The sequence below is a fragment of the Vipera berus genome (genome assembly GCF_964194415.1).
Source record: "Vipera berus genome assembly, chromosome: 9".
Taxonomy (NCBI): Eukaryota; Metazoa; Chordata; class Lepidosauria; order Squamata; family Viperidae; genus Vipera; species Vipera berus.
Genome location: NC_138212.1, coordinates 17,423,196 through 17,449,095, shown reverse-complemented (window position 1 = coordinate 17,449,095; position 25,900 = coordinate 17,423,196). Strand labels below are relative to the sequence as shown.

The 25,900-nt window shown below is 41.2% G+C and overlaps 1 protein-coding gene across 1 annotated transcript in view; it reads left to right on the top strand.

The window, feature by feature from the left end:
* Positions 1–6,291: 6,291 nt before the first annotated feature.
* The window catches only part of DLGAP3 (DLG associated protein 3), a gene marked incomplete at both ends in the record, with an annotated part of 47,604 nt that continues 27,995 nt past the window's right edge, over positions 6,292–25,900 (top strand). The window contains 4 exons of the mRNA XM_081335191.1: positions 6,292–7,314; positions 20,336–20,541; positions 21,760–21,874; positions 25,180–25,420. Of these exons, the coding sequence (XP_081191317.1) occupies positions 6,292–7,314; positions 20,336–20,541; positions 21,760–21,874; positions 25,180–25,420 (1,585 nt within the window). The remainder of the gene's footprint in view (positions 7,315–20,335; positions 20,542–21,759; positions 21,875–25,179; positions 25,421–25,900) is intronic.

Genomic DNA, 25,900 nt, shown 5'->3' with positions numbered 1-25,900 from the left:
GCTGACCGCTGCCGCAGTTGGTTTCTTTCCGGTGTGTAATGCTGCAGCTTTATATTTATGAATAATTGGAGGGTGATTTGTGCCTTGCAAAAGCCGAAAGGCATGAAGCCGTAATAAATCTCCTCCGAGAATGGATTGACCTTGTGCCATTTCTCCTAGACAAAGAGTCATTTTCTGCCTCCACCCACTCTTTAACTTTCTTTCTTTTCTTTTTTTCTGTTCGGTCCTCTCTTTCTTTTTTTTTTCATTCATTTGCTCACTCTTGCATTTTTTACAACTGGCTAGAAATGGACCCATCCTTTCCCCCCCCCAGGCAAAACCAAAGTGATAAAACCCACCAATTTTGACTGTGGCTTAAAAGCAATTTCATTTTTTTTTACTCAACAGCGGCTGAATGACTTTATCAAGAGGGCGGGGGGGGGGAAGCCTGTGTAAGATCACACCTAGAATTGCTGTTAAAATGTACCACTTCCTGGTCTGGTTGCCATTCTAGCAGGATTTTTCTGCTTTAGCCATAAACATTTACTGTAGCAAGGGGGATTATCTCAAAGCTGCAATAGAAATTAAATCCAACAAATCTGCCAGATTACAGATTTTATCCCAAACACAAGTTGTACCAAATTGGAGCTGCCAAATTATAGGGTAACCACAAGTAATGCCAGTTTGGTCTAGTGCAGGGGTAGGCGACCTTGGCTCTTTTATGGCTCGTGGACTTCAACTCCGAGAATTCCTGAGCCAGCCATGCTCCCAGGAATTCTGGGAGTTGAAGTCCACGAGTCATAAAAGAGCCAAGGTTGCCTACCCCTGGTCTAGTGGTTAAGGCATCAGGCTAGAAACTGGTGAGTTCTAAGTCCCGCCTTAGCCATGAAAATCAGCTGGGTGACTTTGGGCCAATGCTTCCCTCTCAGCCCAACCCACCTCACAGGGTTGTTGTGGTGGTGGTGGAGAAAAACAGGAGGAGGAAGGTGTGTTGGATATGTTCGCCACCTTGGGTTGTTTGTAAAAATGATGAAGTTGAGATGCAAATAAATAAATAAGCCCCAGTAAGCTCTAATTCTTTGCTGTGTTTCACGGTCACTTGGATCTTTGTGGGCCAGTCTAGTAGCTTTCACTTAAACAAACCAGGTTCTATCTAGGGGTCCCTTTTTCGGATGGAGACACTGACTGGACTTGCATGACAAACTTTGCATGGTTCCTGAATTAATCTATTTTCTGAAATCATTCCCAATATAGAATTTTAAATTAACAAAACAGAACATGTGTTTTAGTATCACAGGCTAAACCGTCAAGAGAGAGAGGGGGGGAGAGGGAGGGAGGGAGAGGGGGGAAGGAGGAAGAGAAATATTTAAACTTATTGTGTATATGTTTAGAAATTTTATGTGTAAAAAAGATATGAGCTATTTCATGCTTTATTGTTCCAATCCAAGGATGACCAGGGGATCAAAAAAAGCACACCTCATGATGGAAAGCCCAGATGATGCCTGGGTTTGTGTGTGTGTGTGTTTGTGTATTTGTGTGTGTGTGTGTGTGTGTGTGTGTGTGTGTGTGTGTGTGTGTGTGTGTGTGTGTGAATGTGAAAACAGGAGTAGGTCTTCAAATACATGGTTGCAACAGCCATCTTAATTTTGGGACTCCCCCCACCCCCAACTCCCCACTCTGCCATCTGAGGTAAAAAAAAGTATATATGGCTTGGGGATCCCATGATTGAGCAAAGCTTGCAAGATGGTTACATGAGGTTAACTAAGTGAACTCTCTGTGTTTTTTCACTATTTGTGGATTATTTTATCTCTTGAAATTATCTTGGTTCTATTTTTAATCAGTTTTCACCTATTGGGATTGTTTTAGTGTATATGCTGCCTAGTCACTATGTGAGATGGGCAGCTATGTAAATGTGTGTTCTGTGTTCTGGGTGTGTGTATGTGCATGCACGCACGCACGCACACAAGGGACAGAGATGATAGATAGATAGATAGATAGATAGATAGATAGATAGATAGATAGATAGATAGATAGATAGATAGATAGATAGATAGATAGATAGACAGACAGACAGACAGACAGACAGACAGACAGACAGACAGACAGACAGACAGACAGACAGACAGACAGACAGACAGAGATAGACTCTGTTCCAATCCTACACCTTCCCCAACCTGGCATCTGTTGAGACACTGCAATTATAATTTTTAAAATTCTCAACCAGATGGCCAAATCCTACACATTTAAAAGGTGTCAGGTTGAGGATGATCACCTTACTTCACCTGATGAAATGTCTAGCAGGCTGTGGAAATATGGGGGAGGAATCAGGATGGTTGCAAAAGAAACACTTCAGCCCGAAGACGGTGGGGAGGAAGCATAAGAAAGAGAATAACTTTGACTTAACTATACGAGGTATAAGTAGATCTGGAGAATTGCTTTGGCAGTCTTTCGAGATTCTATTTCATTACCTGGCTAAGAACAAAGATTTCTCCAGAAATCCAAGTGGTACTTGCCTCTGAGTCTATCAGCACTGCAAGGCTTGATAAGCATTAGAAAATTGGCATAGTTCTTATTGTGCATATGTGTCTGTCCTGTCCCAATTTGATCCCTTAAGCAAGAACGACCCTCGACTCCATTTGGTGTGAAAGGTTTATTTTACTAACGGCCAAATGGATTACAGCAGGGGTGTCAAACTCAATTTCATTGAGGGCCGCATCAGCATTGCGGTTGCCCTCAGGGGGCCGGGTGGGTATGGCCAGGGTGGGCGTGGCCTACTGGGTGGGCGTGGCCAGCTCTACATCGTTCGTATCAAGGGTGCTTATGGGGGCCTGGGCAGGAGTGGGACACATCTGAGGGTCTCTGGCAGGAGGAGGGTCTCTGGGCCAGGGCCAAGGCAGTGGGGGCCGTTCCCTCACTCCAGGATGGCTTTGCGGGCCACATGAAACCACTTCGCGGGCCACATCCGGCCCCCGGGCCTTGTGTTTGACATGTCTGGATTACAGCATAGCAAAGCCAGAACTGAGGTTTGTGCATCAAAACTTTCACAGTTAACTTTTCCCCACTTTGTCTCTTCCCATTGCTGGTCTCTCCCATTGTCCAATCATATTGAAATAAATTGTTGTGGGAACGGTCTCTTCAACTGTAGACTGGGTGGTGCAGAACTGCATGCCATTCCCACCTGGGCAACCTTGAAGTAAGGTTGTAAAAGATACGATGAGTCGTTAACCTGTCCCCCCATAGATCATGGCAGGTGGCAGCTCTGACAGTATGTTCCTCTCCCCCCCCAAAAAAAAAAGTTCTGGAATGGTGGAATCCAGAGGAAACTTCAGTCCTTAATTCTCCTAGCTTCATCAATGGGCTTTGGAATTTGCCATAGGTGGTGATCTCTTCTAGCCTGATTTTTCATCCGTGGATTCTTTTCAGTCTGCCTGCAGCTTTAATCAACACTTGCTTTTGACAAATAGCTAAGAGATTCAGGAGGCTTTAAGGAAACGTCTAAAAATATCTCCACAGCAACATCAGCCTTGATTGAAGCCCTTTTCAGAAAGGATGGATCTGGATCAAAGCCTCCAGTCATGAGGTAGCCTTTGCCCTGTCTCCATTTCATTTCAGCTGCTGAGTATCAAAGGAGGGGACCAGCTGAGAGATTGCAAGGTGGACACGCTATTTTAAAAATATTAAAAAGCCTAAATATGAGCTCTCAGAACCTTATTCATGTAAAACCTCTCCCTTTTTAAGCTTCTCTTTTGCTCATTGCTATGACCCACCATAGAGATATTGTGGAGGTGTCTTAAGAGATTTTTCAAAAAAAAAAAAACCACCTCCCAAGATGTAGACACCAGCCAAAAAAAGAAAGAAAGAAAGAAAGAAAGATCCGCTTATTAAAAAAAGTGAATGTATAAAGTCCTGGGCCCATTGCCAGAGGCCTTGGCAATCTGATGAGCAAAAATAAAGGCTTCTGTCAAAGCCACCTTTGCTGTTGGCTTGGGGAGAATAGGAACTCAAGAGCTCTTTGAGCAGCTGAGATGCCCAAGATGCAGAGAGGCTTCAAAATCTTATCACAGGTTATTTACTCAGATGCCTGTTGCCATTTAAGGACCACTTTGCTTTGTTTGGTACTCTGCCCCCTTCCCTCTTCTCCATAAAAAATCAGTTGTCCACTAAGCTGCCTCATAAACTCCAATTCTATCAAAACAAAAGGTCGGCCTCACAACGAGGTTTTTTTGTGATACTTCCTAATCACTGATTTTATCTAAATATTTTCTGTTCAACTTGCCTTACATTACCCCAAGGAAAATCCTTAGAAAGAAATTACCGGTAGCACTTTCTTTTTACAATGGATGAAGAACATCCAAAGCTTATTTCAGGACACACCAGCAATAACGATGATGTGTCCCTGATGTCACCAAATCGTAACTTTCAGTAGGCTCACTCAGCATAGCCTACAGCAGGGGTAGGCAACCTTGGCTCTTTTATGACTCATGGACTTCAACTCCCAGAATTCCTGAGCAGCCTGGCTCAGCTTGGAAACCTCTCCCTTTCTCCTCAGCGTGGCTGGCTCAGGAATTCTGGGAGCTGAAGTCCGTGAGTCATAAAAGAGCCAAGGTTGCCTACCCCTGGCCTATAGTAAGAATGCTGGGAACTGTAACATCCAGATACACATGTGACTCCCAATTACACCCGTTAGTAGAAGTTAACCTTGGAATACCTAGTAGGAAAGAATAGAGATGCCTGTTCACATAATGATTCCAGATAGAGGTGGCCGGTTCCTGAAACCCATTTACGACAAGACAAGCCCTGCTCCTTTCTTCTTTTTCCTCTCTTCTCCACTCTTACCGTGTTCTAAAACTACATGATCTCAGATGGCCTTTAACTCCTTTCTGGGAAAGTGGACTCCCTACAAAATAAAAACATAAAGCTAGGACCAACAAAACCTTTTCCTAATTTCCAAGAATGTCTGGAAAGGACTCTTATGCCAACCATCTCCGAATATCTTGGAGAATCTAGCTGAGACACTTTGCAAATAGTAGCCCAACATATCTGAAGAACTTCAGGCTACAGCAAGCTGAATTATCTTAAAAACTAGATAATTCCTTTGCTTGACCCCTTGCGGTGGCATTGACCATGTCAGAGGAAGAAAGCTTTAGTAAAAACCCTCTTTTCATCACCTTAGCTCAGGGGTCTTCATACTTGGCCAATTTAAGACTTGTGGACTTTTTTAAGAGAGAATTTTTATAAAATGTTTTATAGGTGGCATTTAGATCCTAAAAAACTAGCAAGTATGTATCCGAACTGCCAGCCCAAATGCTGGAGGTGTGGTTGTGAGGATGCAACGTATTTTCATATATGGTGGACTTGTAAAAGAGTCAAAGCTTTTTGGATTAAAATTTGGTGGAATATGCAAAAGATATTTAAGAAAAGGATAAAGTTTTCTCCGCAGTTGTTTTTGTTGGGTATTATTACAGATTTTACTGTCATAGATACTAAATTGATGTTGAATCTAATCATGGCAGCAAGACTTTTAGTAGCGCAATATTGGAAGAAGGAGGAACTGCCGACTATAGAAGAGTGGACTTTGAAAGTTTCTAACTTGGTGGAAATGGCAAAGATTTCAGCATATTTGAAAGAACAATCGCAACAGAGATATATTGTGGAATGGAGAAGGTGGATTGAATATATTCAGAATAAATATGGGACTAAAAAGTTTCATTTAGCATTTGAATAAGTAGTGGTTTTATATGATGTATAATTAATTATTTGTTATTTGTTAGTAATATTATGACTATGGAGAGTTAAAGTGCGATAGAATTTAATGTTTTATTTTTGTTGTTACCATATTTTAGCTTATGTTTGTAACACTATACCCTGTATTCAGCTCTGGGAAGTCGGGGAGGGGGGAGGGGAGGGTAGGAGAGGGTTGGGGAGAGGGGAGGGAGAGGAGGTTTTTTTTTTGTTTTTTATCTAAAAATGTATTGTAAAACTTTTCAATAAAAACAAAGACTTGTGGACTTCAACTCCCAGAATTCCTCAGCCAGCGTGCCTGGCTAAAGAATTTTGGGAGTTGAAGTCCACAAGTCTTAAACTGGCCAAGTTTGAAAATCCCTGCCTTAGCTCAAAGTTGTCTACCTGACAGCAGGTGTACAGGAATTCCTATGGTAACTTTCAAGAGTCAAGGATTGAACCTGAGACCTTTTTCATGTGGCCCTGCTTTTCTAGACTCTAACATTATCTTTTTTTGTAGGTGCTGAGTCTTCCTCTTCCTCTGACCTACAGAGAGCAGGATGAGAGGCCTACTTGTCCGGTGATGACACCATGAAGAGCTACCATGGGGACCGCAACCAGTCACGGGAACACCCTTGCCGCTGCATCCCAGAGGCCTGTGACCAGCCAATGGAATACATCCACCATAGCCAGGAATCTCGCCAGCCATACCTCCTCAGCCCCAGTGAGCCTTATTCCTTGGACCATTACTGCTCATCTCGGAGCTCTGCTGACCCTCCCCTCAGCCTAACTGAACCACTTTCTGCTGCCAGCAGTAGCAGCACCTTTCCTAGAATGCACCACACACCTCAACAGTACGACTCCTGTGACGAGTGTATGGCGGCCGCCCATCCTTCTGGCAAGATCAACCGGCTGCCCCCGACTCTCCTGGACCAGTTCGAGAAGCAACTGCCTCTTCACCACGACGGCTTCCACACCCTGCAGTACCAGCGGGCCAGCAGCACAGAACAGCCACGCAGCGAGAGCCCCAGCCGCATCCGGCATCTCGTCCATTCTGTCCAGAAGCTCTTTGCTAAGTCACATTCTCTGGAAGCCCCATCCAAGCGGGAGTACAACGGCACCAAGATGGAAGGGCGGGGCACAGAAGGAGGGTACCATCACCACCACCCTCACCACCACCGCCAGTCGCGGCACGGCAAGCGTAGCAAAAGCAAAGACCGCAAGGTGGATTCCTCATCGTCTTCTTCCCGCCATCGGAACAAGATGATGGGCTGGTGGAGCTCCGATGATAACCTGGACAGTGATAGCAGCTACATGGTGTCTGGAAGGCAACATGCTGTTGACCAGAACACCCAGTACTGTGTGGACACCCCCGAAAGTGCCTTCCGAGACTTGACCTTGAAGGGTCTCAAAAGTGGAGGTGGTGAGGGCAAGTGTTTAGCCTGTGCAGGAATGTCCATGTCCTTGGATGGCCAGACTCTCAAGAGGAGTTCTTGGCATACGATGACAGTCAGCCAAGCACGGGAGGCTTATCCCAGCTCAGGAGGAGGCCCAGAAAAAGCCTTGATGCTTCAAGAGGCCAAGGCCAAGGATCGGTCCTATCATTATCTTCAGGTAAGGAGGTGGGTAGACTGTCCAGGGTGTTCATTTTATACCTTCAATTCTGATTTTGATGGGTTCTTCAGATATAGGTAGTCATTGACTTTCAACCAGTCGCTTAGCACCCTTTGGAGTTATGACAGATCCCCAAAAGGTACTTATGACCCGGTTCCAAAATTCTGCTCCTCCCCCACGATCACAACTTACAACTGTAATGGACAGGCTCCATTACGGTCATTAGGCATGCACTACCTGTACATAATGGTCCTGAGCAGTATTGTCATCAGTTTTCTACGTCTACCTTTTACAATCTGTATTTGATTACAACTTCCAAATACAAGTCAGTATGACCAGATCCATCTAGCTAATCCCCATTGGGGAAATTGTGTTCCGTATCCTTGTTGTGTTCAGCCTTTTCACTGTGAGGTGGTGTAAAAGTCCTAAACCAAGCAGGAGATTGCATTAGCTGAGTCCCAAGGCTTCTTCAATTCTTCACACTCCAGGGGTGTCTCCAGGGGGGGAACAAGGAGTAGCCCAGGACAAAATAAGCATTGTGGGGTCCTTGGTGCTCTCTGAGCTTGATGGGGATTTTTTTCAGACATTTCATTACCAAACTAGATAACATCATCAGTGCAAAATAAGCATTGTAGTGTCTTGATGCAAACGTGGCCCTATTCTGACTGCCCCAAGTTGCTGCACAAACATATATAAGAGATGCACCTTACATCACATGGTGACAACACCGTTTTTGTCATTCTGATGAAACCATCTGATTCTTGCAGATAATTCTGAGTCCCGTCATTCAACAGTTTAGTCGTACGACACATTTTGCCAGCTCCAATAAAAACCGAACAGATGCTTTCACGCAATATGGTCAATCTGGCTAGTTTTAAACTTGCTTAGGCTTTTTACTTTTCAGTTTAGCATGCTGCTGAAAGCCATTCTATTTGATTGATTTATGGTTCATCACCTAATCCTAGAAACTGAATAATAAGATGAAGAGACTTCTGTGAATCAGCCAAACACTGTATTGCTCTGTGTTACTTTTTTTACCATTTTTGTCTGCTATAGTTTTTGGATTAAATTCCAAGGTTGTAATTGAGCTACTATTTTTATCCCCTAGGATTTGCTTTTGTTTTTTGTTTTGTTTTTATATTTCCTTTTTGAAATTTTATTTTTTAAAATATATATTGTATTTGTTTTTTATATGTGGTTTTATCCGTTTGTCATGCACCACTCAGTCGCCTTCAGGTGAGATGGGCAGCTATGATTTCTTTATAAGTCACAGGTTTCTCATAATTAATTAAGTTTGGGTGAACGAACGCCTCCATTGTCGAAATCCATCCTGGTATTTTCATGTAAGTTCTTGATTTTACCTTTTCCCATGTCAAAAGCAGTGCATTTCTTACGTAGTGGTTTTGAAAGTATTTGTAAAATTTGTTCTTCCCATACCATAGGAAAGCATGCCGTCCAAGTTGTAGGTCATGCCCTTCTAGGTATAATAGTCTTTTATTTCTAAGAGTTATCCATTCTTTTAACCACGTTAGTGGCTGCTTGATAGTACAAGACCCAGTCTGGTAGCTCAAAGCCTCCATTTTTTTTTTGCTTCTTGTAACATTTTCAGTCTAATTCTAGCTTTTTTCCTTTGCCAAATAAATTTCAATATTGATGTATTTAATTCATCCAAAAAAATTGTCAATTTTTATCGGTATTCTTTCAAATAAAAAGAGCAATTTTGGTAAAATGTTCATTTTCACAGTCGCTATTCTTCCCAAGATTGATAATTGTAGATTTTTTTCATTTTTTCAAGTCCAGTTTTATTTGTTTTAATAATTTTACATAATTATCTTCTTTAATTTTTGCACACCTTGCTGTTAGTTATATCTCCAAGTATTTAACTTTCTTAACTACTTGAAGATATGTTTTTTCTAATAATTGTGGGGTTTTTTTGTTTATCTGTGAGGTTTTTAACTATAACTTTAGTCTTTATTGATTTTCAGTCATGCTACTTCTCCAAATTCTTCAATCTTTGCTAATAATTTAGGACTTGTCTCTAACGGATCTCCAATATAAATAACAAGTCATCTGCAAATGCTTGTAGTTTGTACTTTTCATCTTTTATCTCCATTCCTTTGATTTCTGGATCTTGTCTAACATTCCTGTTCAACACTTTCAGAGTTAAGATAAATAATAGTGGGGATAATGGACACCCTTGTCTTTTGCCTTTTTTAATATTGAACCTCTCCGTGAAATCTCCATTCACAATTATTTTGGCCGTTTGTCTGTGATAAATTGTTTGAATTATATTCATAAAAGTTTTCTCCAAAATCCATACAGTTTAGTTGTTGAACCATAAATTGCCAATTGGAATGTTATCAAATGTACCCAGGAAAACAAATGGCTTTGATATTTTTTTTAGATGCACAGAAAGCCAAAGATGCTTTTTCATGAGGCAACTGGATTTGTTTTATTTTGAAGACATTTTGCTTCTCACCTGAGAAGCTTCTTCAGCTCTGACTGGATAGTGGGGGTGTTCTGTACCAGCCTACTACCGGCCCTGCAGAAAAGGCAGGGACAACCCCTTTACAAACGGCAAGAGGCTGGAACTAAGCCTGCCAAATTTATTAACATAAAACAGAGCAAAACAAGACACGAACCATGAAACAGGAGCTATTCAAACGGTTGCCTTCAGCAAACCAGCCCTCCCACACATTCCCCTTTTAAACAGTTCAGGGCGTGGCTTCTCTCTGCCTCCTTCCGAGGTGCCCCATTGCCTTTCTCTGTTTACTCCTGATTGACTGCCTCCTGCGTCGGGCGTCCTTGAACAGGGCCAGCTGTGGGTCATCTTCATCCACGCTGTCAGGCTCACACAGCTGGGTCTGCGTCGTAACCAGATGGGAGGGGCCTGGCTGAGGGCTCTGCGGAGCCTCAAGGCCATCATCAGCAAGCTCTCCAACACCCTCAGCAAGCTCTCCAACACCCCCCTCCTCCTCCTCTGAATCGTCTGACCCAACTGCCGAACCCACAGGCTGACCCTGAATCACAACAGGGGGATGGAAGGATTGATATTCCTTGCAGACCGCTAATTCGAAGAATGTTCATCCCAAAGTACATGGTTAAATGCCTATGGAGATTCTCAGTCATCCAGATCATAGCTGCCCCAAAGATGCTTTTTCACGAGGCAACTGAACTGTCTTTGTTTTTCTTTGAAGACATTTTGCTTCTCATCCAAGAAGCTTCCATTCCCCACCCTCCAGTCAGAGCTGAAGAAGCTTCTTGGATGAAAAGCAAAATGTCTTCAAAGAAAAACAAGAAAGTCCAGGTGCCTCATGAAAAAGCATCTTCGGGACAACCATGACTTGGATGACTGAGAATCTCCATAGACATAAACAAACAAAAAAACCCAGCAAACTGGACCTGTAGGATAAAAATCTGTTGCTGGGAAAGAGTCAGTGCTCAGGGATTGATTCCTTGATATCAGCAGGAGAGGAGAAAATTTGCACAACTGCCTATTGGCCCATCCCAGATTCTGTAACAATTTTAAAAATATGGCCAAAATGCAGTATGGATTTCTCTATGGAACATCATTTCCCCTGAGGTACGATTGCCACCCCCCACCTTGTGGCTTTTCCAAAAGTGGTTGATTTGATTGTGTTACTACTGCCATGGGGATTGTGTCCTGTTATGTTCTGAATTTTTAATATTGTAAGCCACTGTGTGTGAGTTGGGTAACCATATAAATTTGTTTAGTAATAATAATTAAGAAGAAGAAGAAGAATGGATATTTCTACGAGGCTACCAGTTCTAGCATGTGTTTTGTCTAGTTAATTCATGGTAGCTGTGCTTGCAGTATGGAGGAGTATTCTTCTCTTTTTTCTCTCCTTTCCCCCTTTCTTTTCCCATGATGCTTTATAGTTCTGCCCCTTGATGTTGGTGATTAAAGAAATGTCAAGGCCATAGTAACCTCTTTTCCAAAGAAGAAGAAAAAAAAGGGGGAAAGCAGTCAATAGGAGCAAAGAGAGGCAGTTGTCCCTTTTAAAAGACTGAAGAGTTCTGAAGAGCTGGAGAGATCAGCTTCTCTGGATGTCGAAGCTCTTCCAACAGGCCAGTTGCTTTTGCTAGCAGTACCCAAACAAACAATTAGCAAGAGCTAGTAGCTGGTACTGCAGAGAACAGCTATTGCACAGGGCTAATCAATGGTCTCCAATTGCTAATGAGAGGAAAAACAGAATAACAAGAGCAGCCAGCAACTGTCTGGGAGAAGACAATGAAAACATCTTTCCCAGGTCTGTTTTCTAAAGTCAGGGCTCGAACGTGACCAGGGTTGCAAGAACTTGATCATTACTGTTCAGAGAAGGAGGAAGGACCAAATAAGACAGTGTAGTTGTGAAGGTGTTGAACTGCCATTGTGAGACTCAAGTCCATCCTCAGATACAAAAAGCGTGTTGGGGAAGTTGGACTTGTTCCTCTCTCTCAGCCAAAGAACCACACTGGTGTAGTGGTGTAGGTGTTAAACTAGGAGCAGAGAGGCCCAGGTACTAATCCCTGCTCAGGGATGAAGATCAGCAGATGACTTTGGACCAGTCTTTCCCTCTCAACCTAGCCTATCTTAACAGAGTTATTGGTTTTGGAGATAAATAGGAAGGGAGAACATTGTGCACCACTTTGAACTTCTGAAGGAGACATAACAAATCAAGTGTCAACCAGAGCTCCAGATGGATCAGAGTACGTGAGATATGGACTAGCACATATTCAGAGCATCATGATGGGGAAAAACATTCTAGATCAGTGTTGAGGATATTTATGTGCCCTTACTGTCTATTTAAGGGACGCGGTGGCTCAGTGGGTTAGGACGCTGAGCTTGTCGATCAGAAGGTTGACAGTTTGGCGGGTCGAATCCCAAGTGCCGCGTAACAGAGTGAGTGCCTGTTACTCATCCCAGCTTCTGCCAACCTAGCAGTTCGAAAGCACGTAAAAATGCAAGTAGAAAAATAGGGACCACTCCGGTGGGAAGGTAACAGCGTTCCGTGCGCCTTTGGCGTCTAGTCATGCCGGCCACATGACCACGGAGACATCCTCGGACAAGCGCTGGCTCTCCAGCTTTGAAACAGAGATGAGCACCGGCCCCTAGAGTTGGAAACGACTAGCACGCATGTGCGGGGGAACCTTTACCTTTACCTTTATTGTCTATTTAGGATAATTTTGTAAGTCCTTGAAAGGTCTTCTGAAACTTTTTGGTTATCCTATCTTGCCTCCTGGACTACCAACTTACTTTGCTTTATATTTAAATCCAGTCAGCCCTTGATTTAATGATCCAATAGAGGAAGAGGATCTATTAAAGTAGAATATCTGTTATTTCTGAATGAGAGTTTATGAATGTGTGTTTTACATATACTATACCTGCATAAAATGGCAAACATGTTGTGTATATTGACAATAAATGTATATTGACAGTATTTGTTCATTTAATCCAGATTACTTTTTTGCTTATCCAAACACAATTACCTTCCTTCCTATGTTCAGAAATTTAGGATCCTGAACCCACCTCTGCCAGTTTGCCAGATTCCACCTAAATAGGTTCCGAAAGACATTAGATCTTCTCAGTGTGAAATCTGTTTCACCCACTAAATCCATGACACATATTCCAATTTATCTTCTTGATATTCTATTTCTCCAATCACCCTTCCACAGTTGGTTGTACGATGAGTCTTTTGGACAGAGCTGGCTTCTGGGCACTTCTGAGTGTAATCACTTTTAATTATGAGATGCTGCTAGGAGAAAAGAAATGGAACTAAGAGAAGCAGTTAAAGTCAAGCAGGGAATTTTTGAAAGCACTGTGAAACCAGCAAGAATGAATTTTCTGTTAAGTTCTGTTGCGAAATTGGCCAGAGAACAGGCAAAATTTCCTCTTCCTTCTCCATTGTTGTTTGTTATTCAGTCGCTAAGTCATGCGCAACTCTTTGTGCCCCCGTAGACCACAGCACACCAGGCCCTCCTATCCTCCATTGTCTCCTGGAGTTTGCACAAATTCATGTTCAATGAGTCAATAACACTATCTAGCCATCTCATCCTTTGCCCTCCCCTTCTGCTTTTGCCTTCACTCTTTCCCAACATCAGGGTCTTTCCCAATGAGTCCCCTCTTCCCATCTGGTAGCCAAATTGTTTGAGCTTCAGCTTCAGTATCTGTCTTTCCATTGAAGAGTCAGGGTTGAGTTCTTCTTCATATTTCCCCAAAGTGGGCAGGAAAATATTTCTTTCACTTGGTTAAAAAAAAGAAAATCCAACATCTAATGGAATGGAATGGAATGAAGCTATTCTGACTCAAATCATGGCACAGTCTCAGAAAACAGAACTTTTGATCAATTGAATTGGCAATTTTTGATGAAAGTTTTAGATAAAATGAATTTTGGAGATAAATTTTTGCAACCAATTAGGGCATTATATCAAAAACAAACTGCCCGAATAATAGTTAACAATAGTTTGACTGAAGCTTGTAATATTGAGAAGGGCACAAGGCAAGGGTGTCCGTTATCGCCTTTGTTATTTGTGCTAACATTGGAGATATTATTAGTAAAAATACGGAATTTGGAAAGAATTAAGGGTATACAAATTAGAGATCAGGATTATAGATTGAGAGCGTTCGCAGATGATCTGGTTGTTACGGTGACCCAGCCGGAGAACTCTGTTGTGGACCTGATGGAGATAATAATGCAATATGGGAAGGTTTCTGGATTTAAAGTTAATGCACAAAAAACTAAAATTCTGGCCAAAAATATGACAGTATCGCAAAAGGTTCTTTTAGAAGGACTAACTGGATTTGAGATTGTTAAAAGGGTCAAGTATTTGGGGGTGTTTTTGTCACCCTCTAATACAAAGTTATATAAAAATAACTATGAAAGATTATGGGGAAGAATTCAAAAAGAAATGGAGAGCTGGGAAAAATTGTCTTTGTTGGGGCGAATCGCAGCAGTGAAAATGAATGTCCTGCCTAAATTTTTATTCTTATTTCAAATGATACCGGTTCTTAAGAAAGATTCTAATCTGGAGGAATGGCAGCGAGGTATCAATAAATTTGTTTGGGCAGGGAAAAGGCCACGAGTTAAACTTAAGATTATGCAGGATATTCGTGAAAGAGGTGGCCTTAAAATGCCCAATCTTAAATTATATTATGAAGCTGCTGCGTTAGCAGGAATAAGTGATTGGATTAATTTGACACAAGAGAGATTATTAAATCTTGAGGGCCACGACTTGTTGTTTGACTGGCATGCATATTTGTTGTATGATAAGAAGGTAGATAATGTGTTTAAAGCGCATATTTTAAGGCAGGCATTGTTGAGAGTTTGGAAGAAGTATAGATATAAGGTAGATTGTAAGATACCGTTGTGGACAATCCCAAAACACGCAATAGAAAATATAAATGTTGGTTTTAAACATGATGTGACTACGTATAAGGAGATTTTAAGTTTGGAAAGAAATGTCTGGTGTCTGAAATCGTACAGTCTCTTGCGAGATGAGAAGATTGTTCAAACTTGGTTCCAATATATTCAGCTACGGGCCAGGTGGAAAGAAGATCAGAAAACTGGTTTTACAATGACTGATGAAAATCTGATAAAGCAAATTAGAAATCAGGGTCCAGCACATATCAAACGGATATATCTTGCATTGATAGAAATTGACTCAGAAACAGAACTTGTTAAAGATTGTATGATAAAATGGGCCCAAAACATCCAAGAAGTTATTACAATGGACACGTGGGAAAAGATTTGGGTGAGGAACGTAAAATTTACACAAGCTCAAAACTTAAGAGAGAACTTTTATAAAATGTTTTATAGATGGCATCTAGATCCTAAAAAGCTTGCAAGTATGTATCCAAATTATCAGCCCAAGTGCTGGAGGTGTGGCGATGAAGATGCAACATATTTTCACATATGGTGGACTTGTAAAAAGGTTAAGGCCTTTTGGATAAAAATTTGGTGGAACATGCAGAAGATTTTTAAGCAAAGGATAAAGTTTTGTCCGCAACTTTTTTTGTTGGGTATAATTACAGATGTTACGGTTGTGGACATTAAGTTGATGTTGAATTTAATCACGGCAGCAAGACTCTTAATAGGTCAATATTGGAAGAAGGAGGAACTGCCGACTATAGAAGAATGGACTTTAAAGGTTTCTGACTTAGCAGAGATGGCAAAGATCTCGGCTTATTTGAAAGATCACTCGCAAGAACGTTATATCATGGAGTGGAGAAAATGGATTGAGTATATCCAGAACAAATATGGGACTAAAAAGTTTCATGTAGCATTTGAATAAGTCTTCCTTTCTTTTTCTTTTTTTCTTTTTTTTTCGTATACTTAATAGTAATAGTGTTTGTAGTTACCCTATATGAGCTAGAGAGTGACAGGTTTCAGAGTTTATGGTTGTTAGCATATGGATGTTTATGATTGTTTTTTTTGTTCTTATACCTTGTACTTAGCTCTGGGAAGTCGGGGGGGGAGGGGGGGAGGGGTAGAGAGGGATGGGTACGGGAGGGGGAGGGGGGATGGTTAAAGATAAAATGTATGTTAAAACTTTTCAATAAAAAAAAAAGAAAGAAAATCCAACATCTAATGGAATGGAATGGAATGAAGCTATTCTGACTCAAATCATGGCACGGTCTCAGAAAACAGAACTTTAAAAACACAGCAGCAACTGCAGTGTTATTACTTGCCAAGACCAAAAAAAAATGTGGCCTTTGGTGAATTTTCTATTTGTCCCCTAGCTACCAAGTGTGCATCACATACTCACATTCTGTACCCAGCAGACACTAGAGTAGAGTTTGTGATGTGAGCCTACACTGCTGCAAAAGGCCAAAAGTACAGCCACTCTCATACTGATCTTCCCTTAATCACAGCAGCTCCTTCTTTATGAACTGTTTAAAACAGAGTCAAAGTATTCCAACTACAAAACATTTGGTTTCCGCTTTGGAACAATGCTAAAAGGGAAACGGAGAAACTAACTAACTTGGAAACTAACCAAGGAGAGTAGTAAACTAGAACTAAGGAGAAATTTCCTAACGGTGAGAGCAATCAACCAATGGAACGGCTTGCCTTCAGAACTTGTGGATGGTCCATCACTGGAGGCTTTCAAAAAAGGGACCGGACAGCCACTTGTCTAAAATGGGTTTTCTGCTCAAGCAGGGGGTTGAAGACCTCTGATATCCCTTCTCAGGTTAGGGACAGATCATTATGGAGAAAATTCTATATGTGTGGTCACTAGGAGTCAACAATGAGTTGTTGGCACATAATCAACCGATCATGTTTAATAAATATTTCAGGACAGATCATTAGAAATCACACCATCTTCTTTTACAAAGCATCAAATAATCTTCTGTAACACATCTTTATCCACACAGACCTTTCTGAAGTGGTTTTGATTATATATATATATATATATATATATATATATATATATATATATATATATAATAAGGAAACTTGAGAGTTCGCGAGGTGGATGCTATATGACTGTGACTGCGACTGAATCTGGATGTTCTGCTTCAGATACCGTGAAGCCCCCTTCTCCCAGAAGGTAACAAGGAAAACAGGTTCGTGGAGAAGGATATGTAGATATACTGCAGATAAGATAACATTCCCCAAATTACCAGATTTTCTGGGCAGAGAATTTTCTGTCGCATATGAAATACATCAAGAATGTATTGCTTTTAACACCTTTTAACAGTTTTAAAAACTGTTCTATGGTGACTGATGGCTGAAGGACCAGCCCAAACCAGCAGTATTGCTAACATTTTTCAGTTTACAACTCTGGTTTTCTGGACAGAAAGAAAAGTGGTATGACGTAGCTTGATTTATCCTCCTGAATGGAAATCAGAATGGATACTGGAATTAGAATGTTGTTCATTGTTGGTCCCCATCATGACTATCCTGCTTCAGCCCTCAATCACCATAGATTTTTTTTTTGGGGGGGGGAGAAATAGAAAGTCTACCAAAGGCCACATTTTCTGTTTGTCTTGGCAATCTGTTCACAGCAGGTTTATAAAATTCTGCATTTAGCCAAGCATATTTTGTGTGTGTGTGTGTGTGTGTGTGTGTGTAATTTTAATTACAAAGTAAAAAATAAAAGAAAGGAAAAAAGATATAGTACAAAGGAATAGAAAGTGAAATGAAAAAAGAAAGAGAAAACAAAGAATATGATAAAAGAAATAGAAAAGAGATAGATAAAGAACTGAATCCCCACTTTTGTTACAACAACTGCAGAGAAATTTAATTACTCTGACTAGTTTGATGCAGTGGGCAACCTATTTCGTAGAACAGATAACTGATCAAGGAGAGATTCAACCTAGAAATAAGGAGAAATTTTCTGACAGTGAGAACAATCAACCACTGGAACCATTTGCCTTCAGAAGTTGTAGGTAGTTCATCGCTGGAAGCTTTCAAGAAGAGACTGGACAGTCATTTGTCAGAAATGGTGTAGGGTCTCCTGCTTGGGTGGGGGGGGGGTTGGATTAGATGACCTACAAAGTCCCTTCCAACTCTGTTATTCTAAGAAAGAATACAATATACTAAGAAAGTAACTCAATAAAAACATTTACTTTCACGAGGACGATAGGATTCTAGCTGTGAATGACAAAATGGAAAAAGTGAAGTGGTTCAAAGCCCCTCTTGGTTCACTGCAGATATCGTTTTCAGCCTCAGCCGCTTGACAAAGTTTTTGGAAAGATAAAATTAAAGACAAGTAAGCTTGCTTTAGCAATTAGAATAAAAGCATCTTAGAAGTACAATTAATAACAGTTATACTGGATTTAGTTCTTTGACATTTTTTCCCATCTACATTTTGTCTGTGTCTGTCTAGTGAATGAATGTCCTCTGAAAATGTCCAGGATTTGGCAACTGTCTTGAATCAAAAATTGGATGGCTTTGTACCATACACTCTACTTAATTACTGCATTAACCCATTTCCTGGGTTCACACAATACAATGAATCTTAACCCAACCAGAGGGGCTAAAGCTTTTCCACAGAAACATTAAGATGAACGTTAGCCAAGTTTACTACAATGAGCAAAAACTGGATTATTGTTTGACTTGCTTAAGTAAATTTTGTCAACACAGCAGTAGGTTTTCCTCTCTCTCAGAACACCTATCCATTTTTTTTCATGAATTGTTGTCTCTTAATTAGTTTAATAGTCTTGGCCATAGGCCCAAACTGAACAAGGTTAGACATAAGGGGGAGAGGAGAAGAGAAACAATAATTAAAAATATTGATTACTATTTCCTGCATGAGTAGTTACTGATTGGCTTCCATCTTTCTGCTGCAAAAGAATACTTCTGTGAAAATTCATGTTCAATAACTGACAAAAATTGTGCTGATAGAGAGATATATAGATGATGGGTGGGTGGATGGATGGATGGATGGATGGATGGATGGATGGATGGATAGATGATAGATCATTCAATTCAGGAACAGAGTAAGCTGCATTCACATGTGTGTGTGTGTGTGTGTGTGTGTGTTTGGATGTTATTTTCCCTGAAAATGTATTTGTGGAAGTGTAATACTAATTTTGGAAGGGATGTGGTGGCTCAGTGGGTTAGGATGCTGAGCTTGTCGACCAGATGGTCGGCAGTTTGGTGGGTTGAATCCCGAGTGCCGCGTAACAGCGTGAGCGCCTGTTACTCGTCCCAGCTTCTGCCCACCTAGCAGTTCGAAAGCACGTAAAAATGCAAGTAGACAAATAGGGACCACTACGGTGGGAAGGTAACAGCGTCCCGTGCGCCTTTGGCGTCTAGTCTTGCCAGCCACATGACCACGGAGACGTCCTCGGACAAGCGCTGGCTCTTCGGCTTTGAAACGGAGATGAGCACCGGCCCCTAGAGTCGGAAACGACTAGCACGCGTGTGCGGGGGAACCTTTACCTTTACCTTTAATACTAATTTTGACACTGAGCGCTAGATCCAACATCATCCCTGCACATGGTTCAGGTGCTGCACTTTTTCTTGAAAAATCAAATTTGAATCAAGTGATATTCCCTTACACCAGTTTCCCATTCAGCATCTATATCAGAAATTCCATGGGGTTGCCTTGGACAAGTATTCAGATTGGTCGATTGATTATGTGCCTTTAAGTCATGTTCAGCTCCTGATGACCACATAGATAGATTTTGTCCTTGATGATCTTGCTCTAACCTGTTCTTTCAATTTCTTAATGGACCAATTATCATCAACGTAACTAAATCTGTTCACCTTGCTGCTGGTTGTTCTCTTCTTTTTTCTTTCTGCCTTTCCAAGCATTAAAGCATTTTCCAGAGATCTGAGTTTACTTAAAGTAAGATAATTTGGATCTGGTCATTTGGGCTTTAAGTGAAAACTCTATTGATTTTTTTTGATGATCCATCAGCTCAATTTCTGTCCATGGTGTTATCTGGCGTCTTTTCCAACACCCAAGCTGAAAGTTGCCAATGCTCTTCTGATGCTTCTTCTTTAAAGCCCAATAAATACTCAGAAAGTGAATGAACATAGCAACTCTTAGGTGTATTTTATTTATAGCAGGTTACTGCTCATATCAACCTGTCTGATCCTGCCTATAACATGAGACCCATTGTGTGCCAAGGATAGGGTATTTGAAAATGAGCACCATCCCCTAGTGTTAGACATGACTAGACAGGGGAAATCTTTATCTTTTTTTTTAGAACTACTGGAGATGAGCCAGGTGAAAGAGAGTACTGTAGAGGAATCATAGAATCATGGAGCTGGAAGGGAACTAAGGGGTCATCAATCCCAGCCTCTGTTTGAAAAACCCCAGTGGAGGGAAAGAAACCATTCACTGGGAACATGTTTCAACATGACAGCTAAAAGGTAGCATTTAGTGCACAGGTGGAAAAATTTTAGTAGGTTGGTACAAGAGGAACAATGGGCCTCAGTTCCTCTCTCAAATATTCTAACTGCACTTCATAAAGTCTGCTTTACTTACAGCCAAGTCCTCCCACAGAACTTCCTTCTGATCCCACAAACCCTGTGCTCTTCCTGTACAAAGTCTCTTCTTCCTTCAGGTGCCACAGGATGATTGGGGAGGATACCCAACATCGGGGAAGGATGGTGAGATCCCTTGTCGACGGATGCGGAGCGGCAGCTACATCAAGGCCATGGGAGATGATGACAGTGGGGACTCAGATACCAGCACCAAAGTGTCTCACAAAGAGGTGGCCCGGCGCGAGGCATACCGCCGTTCATCCAGTGTAGATCAGGCCAGAACCAAGTAAGAAGTTAAGAAGGGTGCTAATATTTCCTGGTTACTACAGGGGAAATGCTTAAGAAAGGATGAACATTGAACTGAGCTGTGGTCTATACACAAAACATTCTCTCTCAACCAAGAGCAAGAAGCCATAGGAAACCTGAGTGAGGTTTCCTAAAACCAGTAGCAAAATTGATATATTATGGGGGAAGGCAAAGTGGGTAGGGGAAGAAATCTTTCTGGGGTAATGGTATTGCTGATCAGGAAAACCATAGAAAGATAGTAGCAGAAGTCAGTGGGGAATGTGTTTGCTTGTTCCTGAACTCAGATTAGGTACCAGTTATTTTTCCTGACCTAAGTGAGACATGGGATACCTCAAGGAGTTGGGCAGGGCAGGGAAAAGCTAGCCTTCAGAACCATGGATAGCTCCAGACAGCCAATATGCCCCAATGATCTGAGGGTCTGCGTCCTTCTTGAGCCAGTCTTCCTCTTCCTTGATTCCACCCCTTCCTGAGGAACTGAAAATCAGATCAAATCAAAATGTTATTATGGTAATTGATGAGAAACATCAGAGCAATTTAATGACAGTCAATAAACGAGAATATTTGTAGTTCAGGGTTGAAGTGAGAGATCTCTGATGCTCTCTCAGCTTGGTTGTTTTCTTGCAGACACTTCATTATGCAAACTAGGTAACATTATGAGTGCTAGCACTAATGATGTTACCTAGTTTGGGTAATGAAATATCTGCAAGAAAACAACCAAGCTCAGAGAGCACCAGGAACCCCTTAATGACAGTCCTCTGAAGTCTACCTATCTGATCATTGATTTTCTCCTTCTGGACTATCCTGGGGATAACATGGTACCATGTCAAGGGCCCCAAATTTTCCAGACCTGCTCTCTTTGGCAACCCAACTTTCTTCCTTATTAGCAGAGTGTTGAGGTCGAGTTTAGAGTCACATTCTGTATAGCTGATATTTTGTCTTCCTGATCCACAGAATTCTCATTCCTTAATGCTATGTCCTGGTAGTTGCTGGAGGTTATAGCCACAAGAGTTCATTTTATCAATATTTATTGCCATTTTGAAATAAAGGAGCATACCAATACCTTTGCAAGGATCTACCTATTTTATAGGAGCAGAGAACCTGCCCATATTAAACCAGCCAGTCCACTCCTTTCCATGTGTTCTCTTGTCCTGCTTTGGGGGTTTGTTCAGAAACCTTTCTTCCCCATGTCTCTCATTAGGTTTGCAAGTAGACACTATTCTGACTCATATATCTGTAACTGTCCCAGCTGCTGCACACCACCCCGAATCCGGCCACGGGGACAAGGGTATGGACGTTCCTTCACCACTGGGCAGGTGAGGTGGTTTTTCTCTTTGGTTCTTGGATTGTAGAAAGCTGACCGAGTAGAAGTGATGGACAGTCACGAGAAGTAACACCGATATCAATTTAGCTGAGTGGAAATTGTGTCACATAACTTACGGTATTATAACTGGATGGCTGGGATGCGAAATATTGAGAGTCTGTCATTTTTTTCCCCTGCTTGTATTGAGAGTCTGTCATTTTTTTTTCACTGCTTGTAGTGGGATGATCAAATAAAGTATCAATTTTGGGGAAGGAGGCATTTATTTGCATTTCATTGCCCCTATTGAGATGCTTGCAAGTACAGCTTTTTTTCTCTGGGGATGTTTTATTAAGAAATGCTCCACCAAGCAAGGAGAGAATTCCAGATCCTCCTCCTTTGTGGAACAAGAGCTTTCTGGAAGAAAAGGTAGCATTAGCAATAGCACTCAGATTTATATACCACTTCATAGTGCTTTACAGCCCTCCCTAAGTGGCTTACAGATTCACCATAGTGCCTCCAACAGTCTGGGTCCTCAGAAGGATGGAAGGCTGAGTCAACCTTGAGCCAGTCAGGACTGAACTGCTGGCTGTAGGCAGAGTTTGCCTGCAATATTTCATTCTAACCACTGTGCCACCAGGGCTCATAGTCCTCTCTGTTGAGCAGGGATTGCCAGTGAAAATGACTAAGTTTCATTGGATACCAGACATGTCAGTCAGGCTGCTTTGGCTTAAGATACCTTGGCTGCTCTCCTTTGGTCTGATGCATGCTCATCTTAACTGCATCTGTGAATTAGTCGTCCCTCTCTATGCTTTGGCATCCGCATGCTTTTCCATTCAGTCATTCAGAGCACTATATACACCAATCCATTTCTGCCGAGTAATCCTGGAATGGCTTTCAGTCTCTGGAGCCAAAAATTCACACTTTGCATTCCTGAGATTTCATTTGCACTGCATCCTGGAAAGAGAAAAGAGAAATGATGAGTAGCAAATCAAGTTTGGGATTTATTTTCCATGCTGTTTTTTTCCTTATTGTGATTGGGGAAAAGAGGATGAGGGGGGCTGATATTTATTTATTGCAAACAGTGTGTTAGATTTGCAAACATAAAACGGCAGCCCTGGTTGCGAATAACAGATATTTGTGTCAGAGTTGCTGGAATTTGGAAAGTTCAAAGGGAAAACATTCTTAAGGTATGTCTAATTAAATTATGGAATTCACTAGGACAGGATGCAGCAACAACCCAGCGGAATTTCAAGGAAAGGATTAGTTATAGGAACTGAAATTGTGGATTATGGCATTAAAAATTGGGGAGAAATTTTTCAATGAATTTGACATTTTCAAACTGACGCACAAATCAAAATTGTTCTTCAGACTTTGTGCTTTTACACATGCAGAGGCACACACAAATATGTGTTATAATCTGATATTATAATATTAGGGCAGAAGCAGAATTGCACACAAAAATTGTACAGGAATAATTGTGTGTAAAATTTATTAAAATATATTGTAATGTTTGTTTGTTTTTTAAAAAAATCTTGAACTACTGCGGGATGACACAAGCCAAATGTATGCATAGAAAAATGACAAACGGAATTAAAACTGACAGATTTGCACAAATGAGAAATAGAAAGCAACTGAGAGCATCTGAAATTGACAGATTCTCCCATTCCCAGTGATGGCTGAGTGAATCATGCATAAATCTGCAGATTTCCAAACTCTTGAAAAGGTGCTTTTCTGAACAATTGAAAGAAACAGAACTTATCTTTTCACAACTCCAAACAAGCATTGGTTTTGTCAGGAACAAGTCTTAGATTCATCATTCTGAGTGGCAATTAACCATTCACATACTGTAGGTTTGAACGGAATTTAAGTATTCTTTGGTGTGAATCAAAGCAGAAATTATATTTGCAATTTTCTAGCAATCGCAACTAAGCAATATGCCCGAATCAACCGGCCTTTATAAAATAAGACTGATTTGCTTTTAACTTGGAACTCTGTGGTTTTGTCTGAATAATCAATTCAAGCTGTAGCTCTTAGCTAATTAATTTTAAAGGATTTGGCCAATGCAAGTTTGCCAATCTAATTTACCCATATACTTAACTTTATTTGTTCCACTGCTAAATCCTAGGATGGAACACAGTTCATCGGGGACAAGCTTTCTTGAACACTGCCTGGCGTTTTGGGAGTTTGCATTGACTGACTGTACAGGTAGTCCTCCACTCACAACCAGAATTGACCAGAATTATGGTTGTAAATCATGCCAGTTGTTAAGCAGATCATCATGTGACTCATCCCAATTTTATGACCTTTTTTGAAGCAGTCATTAAGTGAACTCAGCAGTTTTAAAATAAATGCTGTTGGTCGTAAAGCATACACACACGGGGAATGTGGTGGTCTTTTGATTGAACCCTTTGTCCATAATGGACTCTTTTTTCTTTTTTTCTTTTTTTGCAAGAAATTAGAAGTAAAAACCAATTTCTAGCAAAAAAAATTGCAAATTGTGGTCACATGACCACAGGATGCTACAAGCAGCTGAAGTGTGGATTGGTTGTCGAGCTCCCAAAATGTAATCACATGGCCACAGAGGAGAGGCCAGCAGTCAGAACTTCTAATTCAGTTTGCAATTTTGAATGGTCTCTAAGTTTTCAATGGTTAAGTTGAGGATTACCTGTACATCTCAATCAAAGGTATGGTTTGTTTAAACACAGTTTGTTGAAGAAGTCCCAATTTTGATTTAGACATGGTCTTTGAAACAAAAGGTGGGGTTCAGGCAATACATTGAGATGATAGCCAACAAGCTACCACAGTTTGATTTAAAGTGGTGGAAGAAACCAGCAATACGCCTTAGTTATAATGGTGAATGTGACCGAGATTTGTGTCTATGGAGATTCTCAGTCATCCAGGTCATGGTTGTCCCAAAGGAGCTTTTTCAGGAGGCAACTGGACTTTCTTGTTTTCCTTTGAAGACATTTTGCTTCTCATTCAAGAAACTTCTTCAGCTCTGACTGGATGGTTGGGAAGGGAAGAATGGAAGGATGTCTGCAAGGAATATAAATCCTTCCATTCCCCACCATCCAGTCAGAGCTGAAGAAGCTTCTTGGATGAGAAGTGAAATGTCTTCAAAAACCCCCCAAAAATCCAATTGTCTCCTGAAAAAGCATCTTTGGGACAGAGATTTGTGAGAACATAGACCCAACAGAAAGTTGACACCAGGTAGATACACTCCTTTGAGTGTACCCTTGGTAGGACAACAGGAATAAATTACTGAATGTGTGAATGAGTCTGAATTCCCTCCACTCCACCTTTCCATTGTCTTCCCAGATCAATGATGAGTTGAACCATCAGTTTGAGGCTGTGTGTGAGTCTGTTTTCGGAGAGGTGGAGTCCCAGGCTGTGGAGGCTTTGGATCTGCCCGGTTGTTTCCGCATGCGCAGCCATAGTTATCTGCGGGCCATTCAAGCTGGCTGCTCCCAGGACGATGACTGCCTCTCTCTCTTCACCATGGCAACAACTCACCAGCCTGGCCAACCTCTCACCAGCAGCATCCTCAAGCCAAGCACCTGTAAGTACCAAGAAGAACCTCTAAGTAGAGATGAACAATGTCTCCTAGGTGAGATTAACAGAAGGCCTTCTGATAATAAGATGTCATGTGATGGAAAGGAATTTAGACCTGACCTTGAGGAAGGTATGTAGAACTCACCATGGTTTTAGGCAGGAAACTGTACCTGAACCAACTTACAGGCTAACAAACCAAATTAATTTTCACTCTCTGTTTCAGGAATGTAGAATTCTATTTATTGTACATAAACATGACTTACTTTTTTTTATGAATCAATTTATGTTAGCTTGTATTTGTACAGGAAAGAATAAAGACAAAAATTGGTCAAGTTTCCTGTCCTTGGCCAACATTATTAATAAACTGGGTCTATAAATGTAATGGACAGAAGGAATAACCTTGAGGAACAACTGGAAGATCCACAACCAAAGCAACAGTCAGATAAAAGAAAGCTGAGCCCTGGAGAGAAGTGTAATTAGAGACAGC